The sequence below is a fragment of the Primulina tabacum genome, chromosome 13 (genome assembly GCF_025594145.1).
Source record: "Primulina tabacum isolate GXHZ01 chromosome 13, ASM2559414v2, whole genome shotgun sequence".
NCBI lineage: Eukaryota > Viridiplantae > Streptophyta > Magnoliopsida > Lamiales > Gesneriaceae > Primulina > Primulina tabacum.
The window spans coordinates 29972094-29993185 of NC_134562.1; the positions used below are offsets into that span (position 1 = coordinate 29972094).

The following is a 21092-nucleotide window of genomic DNA, read 5'->3' on the forward strand; positions in this document are numbered from 1 at the left end:
GATTGCATCCATCGGATCATGGTAAGAGCGTCTAGTAGCATCGCCCCATGATCCCCTAGGTATCACTGATAGTGCCTGCAAGAACCAGCCGATTATGATTAACGTACAATACGGTCCCTTCATCTCATATATCCCGATCGAATCTGCAACCATTGGTTCATCGAGGGTTGCATAATAATTCGATAACTATGTGATACATATAAATAGTGGCATTGCATGTACCATTGGAGAACTCCTTCTTCAATATACATCTCATACTCTGGCCAGAGATTTCACGCACTATTATTTCATCAAATCACATAGGATATCCACACCCGTAGGTGAGCGGTGAATCCCCGACTACAATGCACTGGCTCATATATGTGTCGCAACTGTACCCAACCTCGCTACCTGATGACTCTCCTGGAGCCGGTAAACGAGTCAAAGCACAGCCCTAGCATATAGAGCCTCAGTGTTGTCCCGGGTCGTAAGGACTAATGGTGTACAATCATAACCACGGACTTATCCTCTCGATGAATGATAACCACTTGGAAAGTCCGAGGGAAGGTTGTTCGTTATAATCATCATATGACTACACATCTGTATGTTTAGACATCTCTATGCCCTTACTAAGAAATGCAGTACACAACATCACAGATGCTAGTCTCGAGCTCAAGCGGCATTTATCCTTATTTTAGGCGGCTGAATCGACTAGGAACGAATTTAGAATATTCAGTGTTTACAAATGAGTTTCAACATCGAATTACGATTCATTTGTATTAAAGCATAATCAAGGACTTTATCTATGCTGATTGCATGGGTATACAGATAAAGTAAAACGAAACCATTAAAAAGTAAATTATATTAAAATAAAGATTGTTTATTACACTTGAGTCAATAAATTTCTCAGCCAACAGTTGGCTTACAGGGCATCTACTCTAACAATCTCCCACTTGCCCTAGAGCCAACAACCCATAAACTTTAATCGCATTGCTTCGCGACGCTTTTCAAACAATGGTCCTGGCAAGGGCTTTGTAAGTGGATCGGTAACATTATCTGCAGATAGGACTCTTTCGACTGATATATCTCCTCTTCCCACTATCTCCCGTATGATGTGGAACTTCCTCAGTACATGTTTGGATCGCTGATGAGACCTTGGTTCCTTTGCTTGCGCAACGGCACCAGTGTTGTCCTAGTACAACGGGACTGGATCAACTCCATTGGGAATAACGCCCAACTTTTGGACAAAATTCCTCATCCAAACTTCCTCTTTTGCTGCAGCAGATGCAACAATGTATTCAGCTTCAGTGGTGGAATCTGCAACGGTGTCTTGCTTGGAACTTTTCCAAGAGACAACCGCACCATTTAGCATGAATACAAAACCAGATGTCGATTTCGAATCATCTACGTCACATTGGAAGCTAGAATCAGTGTAGCCTTCCAATTTCAAATCTTCACCCCATAAACCATGAACAAGTTCTTAGACCTTCTCAAGTACTTAAGAATATCTTTCACGGTTTTCCAATGAATTGGACCAGGGTTCGCCTGATATCTGCTTGTAACACTCAGAGCGTAAGCAACATCAGGACGTGTCGATATCATAACATACATGATATTACCAATGGCTGACGCATATGGAATACGTGTCATCATCTCTATCTATTCATCAGTTTTGGGACACATAGCTTTGGATAGAGTAACACCATGACACATTGGTAAGTATCCTCTCTTGAACTCTTTCATAGAGAATCGCTTCAGAATGGTATCGATATAAGTGGCTTGGGTGAGCCCCAGCATCCTCTTTGATCTATCTCTATAGATTTGTATTCCCAATACATTTGATGCTTCACCCATGTCTTTCATGGAGAATTTACTTGCTAATCATACTTTAGTTGATTGTAGTAATTCTACATCATTCCCAATGAGCATGATATCATCAACATAAAGTACTATGAATGTCACTGCACTCCCACTAACTTTCTTATACACACATGGTTCCTCAGGATTCTTAGCAAAACCAAACTCTTTGATAGTGCTATCAAATCTGAGGTTCCAACTCCTTGACGCCTGCTTGAGACCATATATTGATCTCTGAAGTTTGCATACCTTATGCTCACTTCCTACTGATGTGTATCCCTCAGGTTGAGACATATAAATTTCATCTTTGATTTTCTATTGAGGAATGCAGTCTTTACATCAATTTGCCACATCTCATAGTCATACCATGCTGCTATGGCCAGTAGTATTCTAATAGACTTAAACATAGCAACTGGTGAAAAAGTTTTCTCATAGTCAATTCATTGCCTTTGAGTATAACCTTTTGCAACCAGTCTTACTTTGAAGGTCACTACCTTCCCATATGCACAAGCTTTCTTTTGTAGATCCATTTGCATCCTATGAGAACGATTCCCTCAGGTGGATCCACTAATGTCCAGACTTGGTTTGAATACATAGAGTTCATTCCAGACTGCATGGCTTCAAGCCATTTGGTTGAATCAGTATCAGATATTGCTTCTTTGAAATTCATTGGATCACATCCAACACAATGCTCATCACGGCCTTGTTCACTACAAGAAAAACACCCAACGACAACGCATCTACGACAACGGTTTTTTTTGAAAAACCGTTGTCGTAGAGTTTTTAACAACGGTTTTAGTGCAAAACCGTTGTCGTAGGTGCGATTTGACAACGGTTTTTACAAAACCGTTGATTTTAGGGGGTCAAAAACAACGGTTTTCTATGAACCGTTGTTTTGGCGTTTTTTTGGCTAATCGACAACGGTTTTTGAAAACCGTTGTCGATTAGCGTGTTTTTTTGACAAACGACAACATTTTTTTTAAATATTTACCATATTTAGCGACGGATTTACAAATTCCGTCGCTAATTTAGCGACGGTTTCCATAACACCGTCGCTAATGTCAACTTAGCGACGACTGTAGGCAAGTCGTCGCTAATTATTGCAACGTTTTTAGATAAACCATCGCTACGGATAGCGACGGTTAAATTTTAATTCGTCGCATGTCAAAACATGCCACAGTTTTTTAAAAACCGCCGCTACCTTTAGCGACGGTTTTCTTGTAACCATCGCAACATTTGGCGACGGTTTTATATAACCGTCAGCGACGGTTAAGCCCAATACCGCGCAAACTCTCTATAAATATCTCCATTTTCGATCTATTTTCCACCACAACACATAAAAGTTTTTCTCTCTTACACTATTTTATCACTTCTCACAACACTTAAAGTTTTTCTCACTACTTCATAACACATAAAAATTTTTTCTCTTACACAATTTTATCACTTCACACAACACTTAAAATTTTTCTCACTATTTCATAACACTTAAAATTTATTTCTCTTACATGATTTTACTACTTTACAACACTTAAAATTTTTCTTTCTTATACGATTTTAGTTTCGATTGTTAGTTTCTTTTAGATTTATTAAATTAATAGAAGAATTTTTTTTTATTTTTCGAAACAACTTAGCGACGGAACTCATGATTATATACCGTCGCTAAATTTAACGACGGTCGTTATATTGTAACCGTCGCTAAATTTAGCGATGGTTACGAAGAAAACCGTCGCTAACTTAGTTAGCAACATCCTCAGTTACAACAGTATTAGGGTTTTAACAACATCCTCAGTTACAACAGTATTAAAAAGGCTACGACAACGAAAATCCGTTGTCGTATGCCGTTTTTGTTGTAGTGGTTCATGAAGAAGCATATATCTTGCAGGTGGTCTAATAACACTATCAGACCTTCTAGGAGCTTATACTTCAACTACTGATTGTGGGGAATTAGATTCAACTTCTACAATTGAGGGAGTATCTTGAATTTCTTCAAGTTCTATCATCTTGCTTTTTCTATCTAATAGAAATTTCTTTTCAAAAAGTTGGCATTTCTTGAAACAAACACTTTTGCTTCATTTGGATGATAGAAATAATATCCAACAGAATTCTTTGGATATAATTTGTCTCCCACTGGCTGCTTCACGTAAGCAGGACATACCCATATTTTCATGTAAGAATATTTGGGAGTTTTTCCCATCCATATCTCATATAGTGTTTTATCCACTGCTTTAGTATGGACATTATTCAACAACATTGCCGCATTTTCAAGCGCAAAGCCTCAAAACGATGCAGGCAATTCAGTGAATCCCATCATGGATCGAATCATGTCCATCAAAGTTCGATTATGATGTTCGGAAACACCATTCAATTGTGGTGTTGCTGGTGGAGTCCACTGTGAGATAATCTCATTCTCTTTTAGATAACCCAAAAATTCAGCACTCAAGTATTCTCCATCTCGATCAGATCGAAGTGTCTTAATACTCCTTTCTAGTTGTTTTCCTACTTCAGATCTGAATTCTTTGAACCTTTCAAATGCTTCAGATTTGTGTTTCATAAACATACCCATACCTCGAATGGTCATCAGTAAAGGTAATGAAGTAGGATTGCCCATATTTTATGCTAACACTTAGCGGACCAAAAATGTATGTGTCGATCAAATCCAATAGACTATGCGCACGTTCCACGTTTCCATTGAATGGAGTCTTTGTCATTTTTCTTTTTAGAGATGATTTACAAGTAGGTAGAGAATTTATGTCTTACAAGTCAAACATGCCTTCTCCCACTAGTTTGTGCATCCTTCTTTGGAAAATGTGACATAGTCTAGCGTGCCATATTTGTGTGAGATTTGGATCATCTAACTTTATTTTGTTTGTTGTTGAAATCATGTTTACTTGGACATTCACTTATCATTTCCAGAACATTTCTGGCACATATAATTTCTTATGTCCGGACTTCTTGCAGTGAAATAAATATGTTCTAACTTATCGAGCTTTCTAGGCCTTTTAAGTGTCCTTCAAAGTTTGCCTCTTATTGGGTTTGTTTTTCTTGTGAGGGACAAAACATTTCTTTTCCTTACCTTATGGGCCATTTTTCGTCTGACGAGAGACTTATTAGAAAAACAACAATTCCCTGTTTTATGGTGATATCATAAGCGTATTAACTAGCTCCTCAAGGCTATCATCTATCTTATTCAAATTGAAGTTCACCATAACCCCGTCAAATGAGAAAGACAACAAATTGATGACATCAATTAACTCGTTAGGAATCACATATTTCAGGCCCACCACATTCTCAATAAGCCCAATCATATGTACACCACGCTCATGGGCCAGAGCCCCATCTTGCATGCATGTAGTCATGAGCTTTTAAAAATGGTGTGCACCACTGTAAGAGTTTCATGTACCATGCAACTCTTGCATGTGTATTCGAATGTCAGCAGCATTCAACATTTCCTCAAATTGTCCCTACAGTTCATTTGACATAGAAGCGAGCACATTACACTTTAGCTTGCATACTATGGTCCTACCATCTTGCATGCTTTGTCAGTTCAGCAAGACTGACATTAGTGTGTATGTCATTTTCTCCGAATTTAGAACAATTTTTCCAACCAGTCTTGAAAGTTATATTCTGTTGGCTTGTTAATAACAAAAATGGATTACGTGACGAAATCGAAAATATACTGATATGGAAACAGAATAATGGTTGATGATTATTTTAAAATAATTTTAACATATAAAATATGGATTTTTTATTTTATAAATTCTCTCCCACTATTTTGACATTTTCACCACCCTCTGATGAAAAAAGGAAATCGTATTTCCTTAGTGAGCACGTAGAGTCCAATTAGCCAATTATAATCTCGAATAATATCAGCCAATTATAATTTCTAAAAGATAGAATCCAATTGCATCCCTATGCAACCTCTGCATGTTTTGCCTCACGTTTAATAAGGACCCAATAATATGACGCAGTTTATTTTCGCGTGTCAAACCGACCCATCAATATTGAATTGTAGTAGACGGTCGCCATGAGTTCCCCCAATAATATGAGCCGAATTCATGGGAGTTCCACTCAATTCACATCATATGTCCGGTGGAAGTTACAGCTTTCCGGCTTCCAGGCCTCCCCAATAATATGAGCCAGACACTGTCCGCGGGTAGCGATCAACATGCAACCACGGTTGATGGAAGGCAAGAAAAAATTAAACTCTTTTAATTTTTATTTTTTTGGTTTGATATAAATTTTGAATCATATTCAAAATGAGGGATTTTAATTTTAAAATTGTCTCATCATTTTAATTTAAAAATCGCTTACCATGTTTGTATGTTTGTCGGATTCATGCAACTATATTATTTAATAATATACATACATGCATACTACTATATATCGCATATATCATAATATGACATTCAACAATAAATAAGGATGATCGATCGCCAACACTAATAGACCCATGTGAGCCATACATGGATCCAAGTCCAAAACCTAGGTGAATGGAGGGATGCAAATGCAACTATTACAAGAGCTTCCAATATTTTACGTGTCTTCATCTCGTTCATCGGGCCCACCATCTTCCAGTCTTGATCTCCCACTATTTCTAATGATTACATTTAAATAGCCATGGCACATAAGGGATACATCTCATGGGGGTGGGAACGGGCCATAAACCAGGTCCACTTTAATAATATCAAATATTAACAAAACGAATAAAACAGTAAAATATCCTAGCATACACCTAACACATTGGTTAAGGCTCTCGATCATCCTTCATGCATTTAATATCAAATATTAACATCAATTAATTAAACAAATTTAATTAACTGATAAATAATATATCTAATAATTTTATTGCTAACCACCACAATTATTAAAGAATTTAACAAATTAAATAAACGCCTTTATTTAATTTCCAATTAAATCAATAATAATTGATTTCTTGTAAAACTCATTTTTACCATAAATAATTAAATCATATTCTAATTATTTATTTTACAAGAAAATTATTAATTTTTCAAAAATTAATTTCCAAAATAAAAATTGAACCAATTTTCAAAAATATCAATTTTACCCAAAAATTTAAAAAATCAGAAAATTGCACCCTAGGCCCAAACAATTCAAGCCCATCATTAGACACGGTTCCCGAGACACTCCCGGGAAGCCACCCGCGCTGCCTGAACGTTTCGTGCAGCCGCAAGGGCCCGGTGCACCCATGGCGCACGCGCAGCGCGGCGGCACGCCGTGCGCGCAGCGTGCGGACGTTGATCTTGACTTTCAAGATCCTTTTGGACACTCATATGGTTTTTACAATTAAACATTCATAGGAAGTAAATCATTATACCTTTGGTGAATAGATCACTATGCTCCAACTATTCCGGGGTTAGCGGAGATAGCTCTTGATGAATTCTCTACGAACTTTTTTCATATCTCTTTTATGTATTCTTCTAATCAAGTCCACGACCAGATGATTTGTTCCTCTTCCAAATTGCACTAGAAAATTTGGAAGATGTTTTTACGTTGGAGATTGAAAACGAGAGACGGCTCAAACTAATCCTTCAAAAGGAAGTGGCCGAATTTTCAAGCTTTGGGAGAGAGGTTTTTTTCGAAATTTGTGAAGGTGGTGGCTAGGGTTATGGCTTGATTACTCCTATTTATGATTAAGTCATAACCTAATAATCATAATTAACATTAATGGGCTTGATTAATTAATTGGACTAGTCCAACTAGTTTAATTAATTAATCAAAGTCCATTAAGAACTTTAATTATTTAGTATGTTGGACTTGTACTCCTACAAGCCCATTAAACATATTTCCCACTATATTTAATTTAATATTTAATAAACTCAACTTTTGAGCTTAATAAATTAAATTCATTATAAATTCAGCATTTGAATTTAATATTTAAATTATAAATTCAACTCCTTGAATTTATCACCTCCAAAATTTAATATTTAATAAACTCAACTTTTGAGTTTAATAAATTAAATTCTCAAATTTTATAAATAACTCCTTGAATTTATTCTTTCCAAATTTACTATCTCATAAATTCAACTCCTTGAATTTATTTTCTCAAAATTTAATTATCATAAATTCAATTCCTTGAATTTACTGTATCATAATATAAATTCAACTTCTTGAATTTATTCTCTCAACGGGAACAAACGATCCAGTGTTTGTGTGACCCTCAATGGTTCAGGGATACAGCTAGCCGTGGGTTCACAACTCTTTGTGATTCAGAATAACATTTATTCTTATTCGGGCTTACCTTAGTTAGCCCCATTCTTTTCATCAACACCTTGATCAACAATGTCAGAACTCATTTCTGATTGCACCCATCGGATCATGGTAAGAGCGTCTAGTAGCATCGTCCCATGATCCCCTAGGTATCACTGATAGTGCCTGCAAGAACCAGCCGATTATGATTAACGTACAATACGGTCCCTTCATCTCATATATCCCGATCGAATCTGCAATCATTGGTTCATCGGGGGTTGCATAATAAATCGATAACTATATGATACATATAAATAGTGGCATCGCATGTACCATTGGAGAACTTTTTCAATGTACATCTCATACTCTGGCCAGAGATTTCACGCACTATTATTCATCAGATCACATAGGATATCCACACCCGTAGGTGAGCGGTGAATCCCCGACTACAATGCACTGGCTCCTATATGTGTCGCAACTATACCCAACCTCGCCACCTGATGACTCTCCTGGAGCCGGTAAACGAGTCAAAGCACAGCCCTAGCATATAGAGCCTCAGTGTTGTCCCGGGTCGTAAGGACTAATGGTGTACAATCATAACCACGGACTTATCCTCTCGATGAATGATAACCAATTGGAATGTCCGAGGGAGGGTTGTTCGGTATAATCATCATATGACTACCCATCTGTATGTTTGGATATCTCTATGCCCTTACCAAGAAATGCAGTACACAACATCACAGATGCTAGTCTCGAGCTCAAGCGGCCTTTATCCTTATTTTAGGCGGCTGAATCGACTAGGAACGAATTTAGAATATTCAGTGTTTACAAATGAGTTTCAACATCGAATTACGATTCATTTGTATTAAAGCATAATCAAGAACTTTATCTATGCTGATTGCATGAGTATACAGATAAAGTAAAACGAAACCATTAAAAAGTAAATTATATTAAAATAAAGATTGTTTATTACACTTGAGTCAATAAATTCGCCAGCCAACAGTTGGCTTACAGGACATCTACTTTAACACCAACAACACACACGTGCATCCATATGGATCAAATGTAATATTTTTTCTTCCCTCCCTAGTGCATACGCTTGCTTCATTTGTCTCATTCACTCAATCATATGCCGGCAAATTTGTATGTTATTGGTTCAAATGATGGGGACAGTAAATTCCATGTGAAGAGTAGTGAGTACAAGATTGGAAGCTAGTGAAGTTGCCACCAGTTCATCAGGTCCATGTTTTGTGCTGAAAGAGGTGAGCAAATTGTCCCAATTTTTGTCATGTATCTTCAATAATATGAGAACCAATGTAGCAAGTAATCTTGCACGTACTAGTTATATTCGGATATAGAGATTTCGAGTTTTTAGACTTGATTGAAATTGACTTCAAGTTAAGCTATTTCTATAATTAAATAAGTGATTTTTAATACATCAAACTTATATCATTTGAAATCAATTCATCAAACACTTCAGCAAATCAAATCTACTACGAAACGAATTTTTCCGTATAAGATGAATCAACACTCCCTGCTTGACCCTTTCCTCTCGTTTCGCATATTATATATTAGCTACAATATACTTAACATTCTAGTGACTCCTTTTTTTTTCCTTTTTTGCAAGCAAAAATATCCGAGCTTCATGAAGCTTCAACTAACACCCATGTTAAAAGATTAACTGCAAGAGGATGGATTTATGCATGGATCCAGGCCCAAGAAATTCGTAGTGAAGGGCCATTAGGGAAAAGTCGATTTTTAAAAAGGGAAGGGGGAGATCGGACCACCCCTTAAAGGCTTAAAGCACAACCAAACGGATCTACCAAAACAAGCAGAAGACCCCACATAATTCCATGCGGGGTTCCCGAGATTTAAAGGCTCCCACCACACCTGGTGTAGCATAGATTTTTCCGTGTGCTCTAGAATAAGTATGACAACGATGTTACGTTAACCTAAGAAATCTATCAAATACCACAAGAGTTGGTGACTCGATTGACAAATCTATATTACAAACAAGCGTTTTAAAGAATACATCAAGTTGATCAAACAAAATCAGAAGCCATCGTTCAACGAGGGAAAAATCGGTACCTCCTACGCATCCTAAAGAAGGCCAATCTTGATGCCACAACCGATTATTGAAAATTTCCTTATACAGATGACAAATGTACATAAAACTAGCTCAATAGAAACCAAACGCCAAGGGCCTTACCGCTGGAATAAGTGTATAAATATTCAGCTTCAAAACAATGGAAAATTAGAAGTCGCTTCTCCATGATGACAATTTATCAAGCGTTCATGCAAATTATCCGTGGCCATTCTATCTCATAGATTGCGGGGGAAGTTGCTGATTTGCCCTTCCTCCAAAACATCTTTGTCATTCACCTTATAACTTATCCTAATGCGCATGATGAGGGATTTCTGAAAAATCAGAAATGGCGAACATAGAAATCAACTCAAGTCGCATAAGCCCGTGAATCAAATTATTATGATGGTTTGCATACAACTTTTCGCACACGGTCTTCTGTGACATTTAAGTTAGAGGAATGGTAGAAAGATGAAGAAACATATAAATCCATGTATGTACCTTGCCATGCTGGCTGTTTGAAACTCGCATCTTATGTGTGATTGATCCAATCCCACTCGCAGGAAGCGTATTGCTGCTAGCTGGATCCAACTGTAGTTGAAGAAACTGTGGACCAAATAAACAAACACGACATAACGATGACCGAAAATAAAGGCTATCAACCCCAACACCAACTAAATAAATTTTTTAAAAAAACTAGATGCAAAACTCTGCCACCCAAATTAACATTTAGAACCACAAATGGTAGTCAATGTTGGGCTGCAGAAAAAACAAAAGTCAAGGCAGAATGACTGAAAGGAAAACGATCGAAACAAGAAACCATAACCAACTAAATATTCAACAGCTATTTAGCCAGTAGTGTAGTACAAGTGAATAGACTAAACACCAAGACATAAGAAATAACGACGACTCCACATCATGCAAAATAAAGAACATGCAAGGAAATAAAAATCTGAAGTTATGGCAAGATATGATTCATGTCATTTTCAGTCTCCGGCAAAGGAGACAGAGCGGAACAACCAGAAAAACGAAGTGAATAGAAAGTTCCAATGATCCATCCTTAAATTACCTTTGGGACAGCAGCCTGGAATATAAAATTAGAGAAGACATTGGGCGACTTGTTGATAAATTGAGCCTCAATTACAGTTGTCTGTGGGTTCCCAGATTCCTTTGAGAAGCTGAAAGTCACTTTCAAGGAGCTACTTTCAAATGCAACAATTGAAGGATAGGTTGGGCCGTTGCCTTTTGCAACTGAAAGAAACACGTCAAACAGGAACAAATTAACTACGCCAATGGGATTCATAGATAGATGAATCAACAATGTACATAGACTGGTGGAACATACCAGGGACAGATGGGTTGGATCCAAAACCATCCAACAAATCTATCATGGAAGAACTTCCTAAAGGGGGTGAGGTTTGTGCAGAAGGGGAAACCAATTTATCTAACAAATCCACGGAACTTTTGCCATTTTGACCAGATGATAACATACCAACAGCAGGCGAGCTACTTTGAGCTGGAGGAGTTCCAATAGACAAAAGGTCCAGTAACACATCAGTGCCACTTTTTTGGATCTGATTAGTTCCTGAAAATTTGAAAGTAAAAACAATTGGATTAGTAAGAAAAAATTTCCACGAGAAAGAATTCTATCCGATTTATGACTCTGACATGTAAAACTACATTTTGCAACAATAATTGCAGAATTTCTTGACAGAGATTAAAAAAATTGACTTATGATAGTAAATAAATATTTTGTGTGTTGGTAAAGATGGCAGGACTCTGTATCATTTGGTTGTCAGGAAGAACAAGGTCATGTACTCTAGGATCTACACCTCAAGAATTTTTGGTTTTCAAAATCCCCCAACAAGAGAAAGTAAGAGAGCGGACACTATGCAGAGCATAAATTGCAAAATATTCATGACGAGTTCAGAGCACTCTTAGCTAGCCATTGACTCGCATTTGCACTAAAGCAAAATCAACCTTGCTGTGAAGAAGCTGGTGATAGATCTACCCCAAGAAGATCCTGAAGAAAATTTCCATCAGAAGGGCTAGCTGCTGGAATGTCATCTGAACTAAGATCAAGCAAATCAATAAGAGGAGATGAAGTGGGTTTGGAAACTCCATTTGGAAGTTTAAGGGGAGCCCCTTGTGACGTTGAAACAGTAGTTGGTACAGAGCCAGATCTCCTCTCGCTATAGGTTGCCTCATCAAGTACTGGCATCCTTTCCACTAGTGAAGACCTAAACAAAATTCATCCACCATCCTCAATTTCGGAGAACCAACACGTGAATTCATAAATTTAGAAAATAAGTAAACCTCTTTTTGTACCTGATTTTTGCATGCTTCTCAATCAAAGAATTAAATTCCATCGCTCTCTGTTGCAGTTCAAGTACAAGGCTTCCTTTGTATTGAGAAATTATATCATTTATCCTCCTGATATTAGATGAACTTCTTCCATAACTTAATTACAAAAGTGTATACACATATTTTTAAACTTGCTTATTAAGTTCAAAATATGATAGGTCATATGTGATGGTGATCCTAACACAGAACATGAATCAAGCAAATCACATCAAATAAAGGTCTGAATAAAACTAAACAAATTGGTAATGCGAGGAAAAGTGTCAATCTGGTTATCGTACAGTAGTCACTCAGAATGGATAGTGTGGGTAAATTGCCAAAAGACTCCTGTATTATTTTAAGTGATATTTTTCACAACATATAAAACATCATTTGTTATTTTGAGAAATTTAATTTTGGCAAAATGTCGTACATATTTCAACAGCAGGTTTTTTGTAACAAATTTTTTCGATCTAATTATTTTTACAGGGGAGGTTTTAGCTACGAATTTAACAACACTTTGAATTTTCAAATGAGGTTTTTAGCAAACATATAATAACACGAGGTCTTTCTGCAAAATAATTTGGAACTGTAGCTATGCACCATATAGTAGAGCTATCAGATGAAAAAAAGTATAAACGACATACTTTGAACATGAAGTAAAATGACTTGACAGTTTTAACAAAGAAATCAAGCACATAGCTTGAGTTGTGAGATCCGAAGAATGGCGTCCAATTGCAGTTTCAACAACATCCACTGCATCAGCCTCAGTTACCTGCTTCAGAAAACAAAATTGTTAAAATATATTAAGAAATTTTGCTGTCAGAGCAAATCTAAGAAGATTGATGATTCTGGCCATGACCTTAATACGATGTGACTCGTACATTTTTCAATATTATGTCCAAGTGTTAATCTCTCATGGAAGGAAATGCCAAAATATAGTTATAGTGCTAGATAACCAACTGAGAGAATTGTCAATTTAAGGATAGAATATTAATCTACTTTCAAATTGGTTATATTAATAAGGTATGCCAGAAAATGTTGAAGTATGTAAAAGGGCCAGAAAACAGCCAAAATTATTTACAATCTCAGAGCATCATGGCATAAGGAAATAAGTACATAAAGCTACAATGTGATAGTGCACTTCAAATGTTCAACATAACACACTGCAATAAAAATGATAACTATTCTTTAATGATCTCTAAACAGAAGAGCCAGTTGGACACATATTACGAACGTTGATTACAATGAGACAAGCTGACCTGGCTACATTGCAGATGCATACGAAGGCACCAAGTTCGATGCTAGTTTTATGAACACTACTGAAATTTAAAATAGCACAAACTCACAGTGATGGGGTCTTCCATATCAAGAACTCCACTATTGTTAACCAACATCTCCCCATATTCTCCGATGCACCAAACAGTAACTCGAATGAGAGTTTCCTGGTAAAGACGTGGCAGAATTGTAAGACATGAGTCAAAGTACGTGATCAAAATTAACAAAGCATTAATTATCAGCAGACTTCCGACACACCTGTTCACTTGCTGTTTGTGCAGCCTTGTACAAAGACCTTACAGAATATCCATGCAGGTTAGAAGCATTAGTGATTACAACAATAAGAGAATGCCACACTTCATCCTTCACAAAATTTCCAGCCTGCAACAAATATAACACCTATTGACTCTCCCTGAGAACACATTACTTATACAAGACACACATTCAGATAAAAAGGGTCAGGCAATGCCCTCCCTTGAAAAGACATTTGACCGTAGCATATTTCTGAAAAAGATGTATAAACATGTGGGTGAAATATAAAGAATTTAAAATGTTCATATTACCAGGAGGAACTGTGAAAGTTCGTAATTTTAAAAATACCAAGTTCACAATTAAAAATGTTGTCCTGTAGCTTAATTAATAATCTTAGATGGAAAATGTCCACGGCCACCTTAAAGTATATGATGCTGGTCATGTGGGCATAGGCTTAAGAATAAAGAGAAGCCCATTGTTAAGCATGTGTATTCTAGAAGACTTAAGGAAAGTGCATGTGGGGAGAGGGAGATATAATTTATAGGGGGTGACGTAGTGAACCATTCAGTTACTTTTCTTGTTGAGAGTTTATACTAGCTTCTGCTAGGGAGTGAGGAGAATAATTGTACAGAGATATTATTCTATCAAGGGAAATATATACACACCATTACCTAAATTTACTTCACAAAACCTGTCTTTGATTTCTTAGCATTTTCTCAAACCTTAAGTGCTTCAAGAAAATTTAGTATTATCACCATTTTGAATGGGACTTGTATCAATCACAGACCAGAAGTGAACCTGTAAATGGAACATTTTTCATCGCAAGCATCTACTTGCGGAAATGAATCTTCCCATTCACATCGACAATAAATCATTCAAGCAGTTTTGTTCTGCGTAAAAGCACCTCCAGATTAACTGCGTGTTAGATAGTCCTTGCATTTTTAATACACCTACACAACTCCTATTTGTTGAGGTTAAAGCTGCTCCATTGGCAGGATTAGAACATTCTATGATTTCTGTCTGTCAATTATCAAGACAAACCTCAAGCTTAGAGCCAAAAGTTGAGTGAGTACCTCTGACAGCACCTTGAGCATTTGATCAATGTACCAAATTTTCTCCGGGGAAAACCTGGAGCACCGCCACAGAAGATTAGATTAGGCTGTGTGAATAGATTCAATAAACTGGAAAAAGAATCATAGGTTTCTAGAATTTTCTACAAATGACGTCAATTCAGTGCATCCAATCACTGATGGTAAGAAGCCATAAAACATCGCGACAGAATCAACGGCATGGAGACCCTAATAAAGTTACAGAAATGAAAAGATAGAAAGACAAAGTGCAGTTTTAAACTAAAAATTTATTTCAGGAAAAGGGAAAAGAGCAGAAAGAGAAGGATTACATTTTCTGTTATTTAACTGCACAGCAATATGTCTGTGCAGGCCTACATGTATTTATCCACCCTTAGTTACCCACCCCCTAAGATTTCCTTTGGTCCGCCTGTGTCTAAATTTTATCAAATCTTGTGAGATCATTCCATGAAAGATTTCTCGTACCTTGGAATTGAAATACAAAGCTCGCATCTAGGTCATATCAAATAAATCGATCAATATTCTCAGAATTATGAGAGATTAAAAACCTTATGTACACGGAACATGCATGAAGACACAAGAAAGCATTGATCACATTACAAGTTGAACTTACTTCTCAACAATGGAGCAAATTTTGGAGGTTAGGTCTCCTTTGAATTCTGGGTCACTAACTTCAAGATAGTCAATCAACTCTTTCGTCAAAGATTTGACATTGCTTTCGTTTACCAGAAGGTATACAAGTTCGAGGGCTCTTTTACGGATTGAAGCATCTGAATCCTGACAAAAAACAAGCATCCATGAGTTTCAGAAAGAGATGAGTTTCAATCGAAATTCCCCCCACTGAAAAAAGGAGAAAACATTCACTGATACAAAATTGTCACATGGGGTTTGCTAGAGGGAGAGTCTCACTAGCACACAACTAAATACAAGCCCAAAATATGCTTTGACTCATCCAAACATGTGAGAGTACAGTAATGCAAACCAAGTTGTCAAACCTTATAGACTACATTTAGAAGATTCAAAAACAAAAACATAGGTCATAGGCGGGAACAAATATCTCAGAAAATCCTTGTCTCACTCACAACGGATGGAGCCAATTGAACTATTATGAAAAATTGAATAAAAATTCTACATGAAATGGCGGCCACATAATACCTTCACACATTCCAAAATTGTAGCTCGATGCCTCTGCACTGCTTGACTGTCTAAGGAAATAGCTTTCATCAACATGTTCAATGCAACATATCTGACATAACAAGGTTTCATCTTAGTCGGACAGAGAAAAAATGATCGAGAAACAAGAAGCCACATAGCAAGGTACTTTTTACTGCAAGGCGTAAACAAAAATCCTCGAGAAGAAATTAACTTTAGAAGTTAGATAACAATCTCTCAAATTAACGTCAGATGAGAGTTCTTCCCATTTTAACTTATTTGGTGGAAACAGATACCATGAATGTTTATTTATTTTTTTTAATTTCTTTACATACTCGAATATCATGAGAACTTGGTTGAATGATCACATTCTAATAAAAACAAATGAATTAACTAGAGCTGATTCATGATTATGAAAATAACTTGTGGAACTCAAATGTAAAACAACCTCATATTCATCGACGCAATAAAAAGTGGATCGGGTCAAACTAAATGAATGAGAACAACCTGATATTGTTGTCGCGACTGGACAAAAATCTTCCCAATATATTGATAGCTAGCACCCTTAACCCACTATTATCTTCAATGGTCATTATTGTAGCAACACATTCATAGAGGATGGCATTCCCTGCATTTTTGTTTGATTCAGTTTTTGTTGCCACCTACAATTACAGGGAAACCAAAACTGAAACTTTGATCTGAGAACACAGCATCCCTTGCAAAACATTAAATTCAATGTGTTCAATCCTTTACACCTACATATAATTTTTTCCAACAATTATCACCATGAAAACTTCAGAAAATAATAGTAAATCACATTCAGTTCTACCTAATTTTCTCATTTTTCTGAGTTGAGGCAGAGTATTCGACAAAGTATATGTTCCACAATCTACGTGCCCCTAAAATTTCTCGAATTGTTTCGCTCTAACTATTACCAATGAATCAAAATTCAAAGTAACACCTAGGATCTAGAACTTGATCACGATCACATTAACATTATCGACTGCATCAAAACCTTTACCCAGGCATAGGTCAATTGCAACAAAAAGGCGAACACTGTGTGAAATTCACACAATTAAGCATGACTTCAACAATAATCAACCTGGTCCAGGTCAATGACGTACCATAGAGGCATGCTCACTTCATACTTTCAAGAACCGGATTCTTGCAACTAAATGTTAACTTTTGGTAAAAAATTCACACATAGCAATCCAAAAGATTAACTCAGCAAATTTCCAAAGAGAAATAGCAAATACAAACGAAGAGATGTCACAAATCAATCATCTTCTTTATGCAAACCCCAAAGTTGCAAAGCAGGTAAATTGCATTTCAAAAAGGCTGAAATAGAGAATTGACTACAAGACTTCAAGCTCATTAGAGGAAAAATTTGTAGTGCCTAAAGACCATTCTTACCTGAGCAAGAATATCATTCATCGCATCACTAGCATCGGTGTCTCCTTGTCCCAAAACGGACAAAAGCTTGATCAATCTGATATGAAGAAAAGGATCTGTAATCCCCGAAACGTCATACTCTGGTGCATATGGACTGTTTGAAAGATCCTTAAGAACTTTGACCAAGCCATCAACGCATTTCTAAAACCACCCAAAAGGAAAAAGAACTTGTAAAGTAGGAGAGTTTTTCACGTTTTCTTTTTTCACAACAAACTCCAGGATAAATATATAGCTGGATAGAATTACCTTTCTGAAATGCTCAAGAGCCTCTGTACTGACTTTACACATATCCGTACAAAGCTGGACTCCAGTTAATAACACTCCGTGGTGCTTTTCTTTCAATAAGGCAGCAGCAGGGTTCATAAAATTTTCTGCTAGCTCAGGAACTTTCTTTATAATCCTTATAGAGCATAATGCTGCCTACATCAGAGAGAAAGCAGGTTTTCTTATAAGTAATGTTTAAGGTCTTGCATGAAAGAATTGAGAGAACATAAACAAATTGAATGATAATTACCTTAAAGTGGTATCATCGTTGTTTTTTAGAATAAATGAATGATAACAGCAAGTATTAAACAGATGTTGATATGAAATGCAATAATAAAAATTTCATATATCTAATCCAATTTACTAGTTTTAGGATTCCTAATATTAGCTTCGGATTAGCAAAAAATCAGTAACTAATGCCTAGAGCTAAAAAACTCTCTTCGATAAATTTGCATGGCCATGAAGTAAACAATTCACGGTAGTCTTAACTCAGGCAATAGCAGTATCATGTAACAACTGTTGATCCCAAGTTATAGAAAGAATAAGCATGAAACACTGATGTAAAATTTGGAATGCAGCTTAAGAAACTACACTCCATTGCCGAAAAATATTAAATTTTTTTATCATTCAGCAATTTGTTCCGAAATTATTAATCATAGAACTATAGAGCTTACAGTTCTATGTCACTGTAATAAAACATAATTCCATAATCTTTTAGATAGTTTCTAACTGAATATGTAAAATAGAAGCGAGGACTTCTTAACTTTCGAAAAGTTTTAACTCTGTATTTGGTAATTTTTGTTAATAAAAAACCTACTTTCTTCCTGATATTTGGATCTCTAAATTGGAGCAGTCTTTCAACTTCTGGTGCAAGATCACGAGCCATATCTGCTGAGCAGATATTCCCTAAGGCACAAAGAGCAAGTCCCACGATGTATTGGTTAGTGTGATTTAGATCTCTGTGCACAAGTTAAGGCATCTGAAGATATAGAAACTTTAACAAATACACAGTGAATAAATGGACCATCGGTAATGACTTAGCTAAAATATAAAACATAGAAGAGCTAGACATGCCCTTTCCAATGTTAATTCATTATTTTTCCCTTTTAGGCAGTGCAAGTCCAAGGAGAAGTTGCTAGTTTCAAAGCAAACAGAATACAAAGGAAATTAAGCTTTATATGGATACTGTTTTATTGAGTTGGTAACAAGCATAAGAACTTCCTGTCTTTCATCAAGAAGAAGCATCAGACCAAGATATCCTATTCTCTTCTCAGGGAACCCTGGATGTGCAATTAGCTTCAAGCATTCCATTTGACCAAAATGTGTCGGGTAACCAAGCATGTGTATGAACATGAGCTTTGCCAAATTGCGATGCCTATAATCTTGGTCATTTTCACTAATTGCTGCTCGAATAGCAGCACATTCTTTTCTCACAACACCACGTTCTTCTGCTGCAGTTTTGCAAGCTCGAATGGCCCGAATCATGTCCCTTCAACAAATTATCAAGAGTACAAAATCATGTCTTAACTCATACCACAAAAAATAATCAGCAACAAGAAAGAGTGAAAAAAAATATCATCATAAGAAAACAAACAAGCAACAATGATGACATAGACCAAGGAGGGTGTGGAGATAAGATGGAGGGAGGATAGTCCAAGAAAAGAGAGTATAAGAAGAAATCATTTGCCTCAGTAATCAAAGTGACCATCAAATTAAGTTAAAAAATTGTTTGGATTACTGACTTAAGTTTGCTTTTAAACATCTGGCCCTCCTGCCTAAAGACTCTGATATGCCACAATAAGAAACAACACCAGTGGAAGAATGTTAACCATTTTTCGGGGAAAAATAATTCCAACTAACTAGCCACTTTACTTGATATATACCAAAATCCTACTCATCCCACAAAGCCTCTGCTGTCAACATAAATGGTAGATTTCTTGTTCCTTTTGAGTCTTTAAACATGACAAAATGTTGAGTCATGAGTGTTCACTTAACTAACACATTTTCTAGGTTACTTCAATTTTTATGACAGCCAGCATCTTTATTGTTTGCATTTCCTCATCACATACGATATACTCTAAAATTTTCAAACATGTGCTATCGATCTTTCTCTGGCAGTGTTCCAAAAACAGTCCAATAACACATAATGCATCTACCTGAGCATCGACCTTCTCAAATGACTCCTCAAAAGAGTGATCACACCCATCATTTACTCATGCCATCATATGAATGATGTCATTTTCCCAAAGTTCCAACAAACAAATTGCAGGAGACACCAAGCCAGCATTTTCATCCCATCATATTTTTCTTTCTCAACATCATCAAATACTACTTAGTCTACTCAGACTCATCAAATTCTTCAGGGACAGCATGCCGACATCGCAAGTCAATTCATCAGTTAACATGCAATCCAACACTGATTCCATACTACATGAACTCGATTTTCAATTTACTGATCATTTAATCGTTTCACTCCTACTATTATCCCCCTCTTCTGACAGCTTTCATCCAAACAGTTTTTAGTAATGCTCATTATTAAGGTAAACTATCCTCATCCTAAGCAATGATAAAGAGGATTGGCAGCACTAAACCCGAACACACAACGACATTACCAACGCGAATCCCCCGATTACGCTAAAGCTATTACAGAGAAAAAACAAATCCCATCCATCAAAATAAAAATCAAACCGAAGTAGACTTATCCAATAACAGAACGCCGAAATCGAACCAACCTCAGACGAGTGCCGGAGGAGAAAGGATTCATGATTGAATCCGTTTTGAGGCTCCGCGATGATTCAACTAGATCCAGTAGCAATTCTGAATTCACACTCGGATTAACTTTATTACCGCCAAAAAATTTCTCAGATCAACAAGAGACGAAGATGAAAGATCTGGATTGATGAAAAGGGGCAATTTTGGCTGCTTCGAATCTGGAGAATCGTACTGCGGAATCAACCGTGCTGAAATGGTGGGAATCGCTGTGTAACGCTGAAATGCACGGAGAAGTGAATCTGAGAAATCGCGCACTGAAATTTTCTGCGCTGACTGATTGGAGGAAGACCACTCTCATGTCGCATTTGGTTTAAAAAAAATCGACTACTTATTTTGATGTCTCGAATTTCGAGTGTGGGGGAATTTAT

At 36.6% G+C, this 21092-nt stretch overlaps 1 protein-coding gene and 1 long non-coding RNA gene across 2 annotated transcripts in view; one reads left to right on the forward strand and one right to left on the reverse strand.

Annotated features, from left to right (window-relative positions):
- LOC142522773 (uncharacterized) overlaps positions 1-21092 on the forward strand; it is a 105190-nt gene that overhangs the window by 59584 nt on the left and 24514 nt on the right. The gene's annotated exons all lie outside the window — the stretch shown is intronic.
- LOC142521740 (AP-1 complex subunit gamma-2-like) lies at positions 10024-21031 on the reverse strand. Its single transcript, XM_075624896.1, has 18 exons — positions 20685-21031; positions 19139-19441; positions 18770-18911; positions 17935-18108; positions 17650-17829; positions 16744-16898; positions 16240-16330; positions 15698-15861; positions 15070-15124; positions 14003-14125; positions 13816-13911; positions 13114-13241; positions 12455-12559; positions 12107-12366; positions 11472-11711; positions 11196-11377; positions 10628-10732; positions 10024-10461 (listed from the first exon to the last, which is right to left on the reverse strand). The coding sequence occupies exons 1-18, from the start codon at positions 20714-20716 to the stop codon at positions 10366-10368; spliced, it is 2631 nt and encodes an 876-aa protein (XP_075481011.1). The 5' UTR covers positions 20717-21031; the 3' UTR covers positions 10024-10365.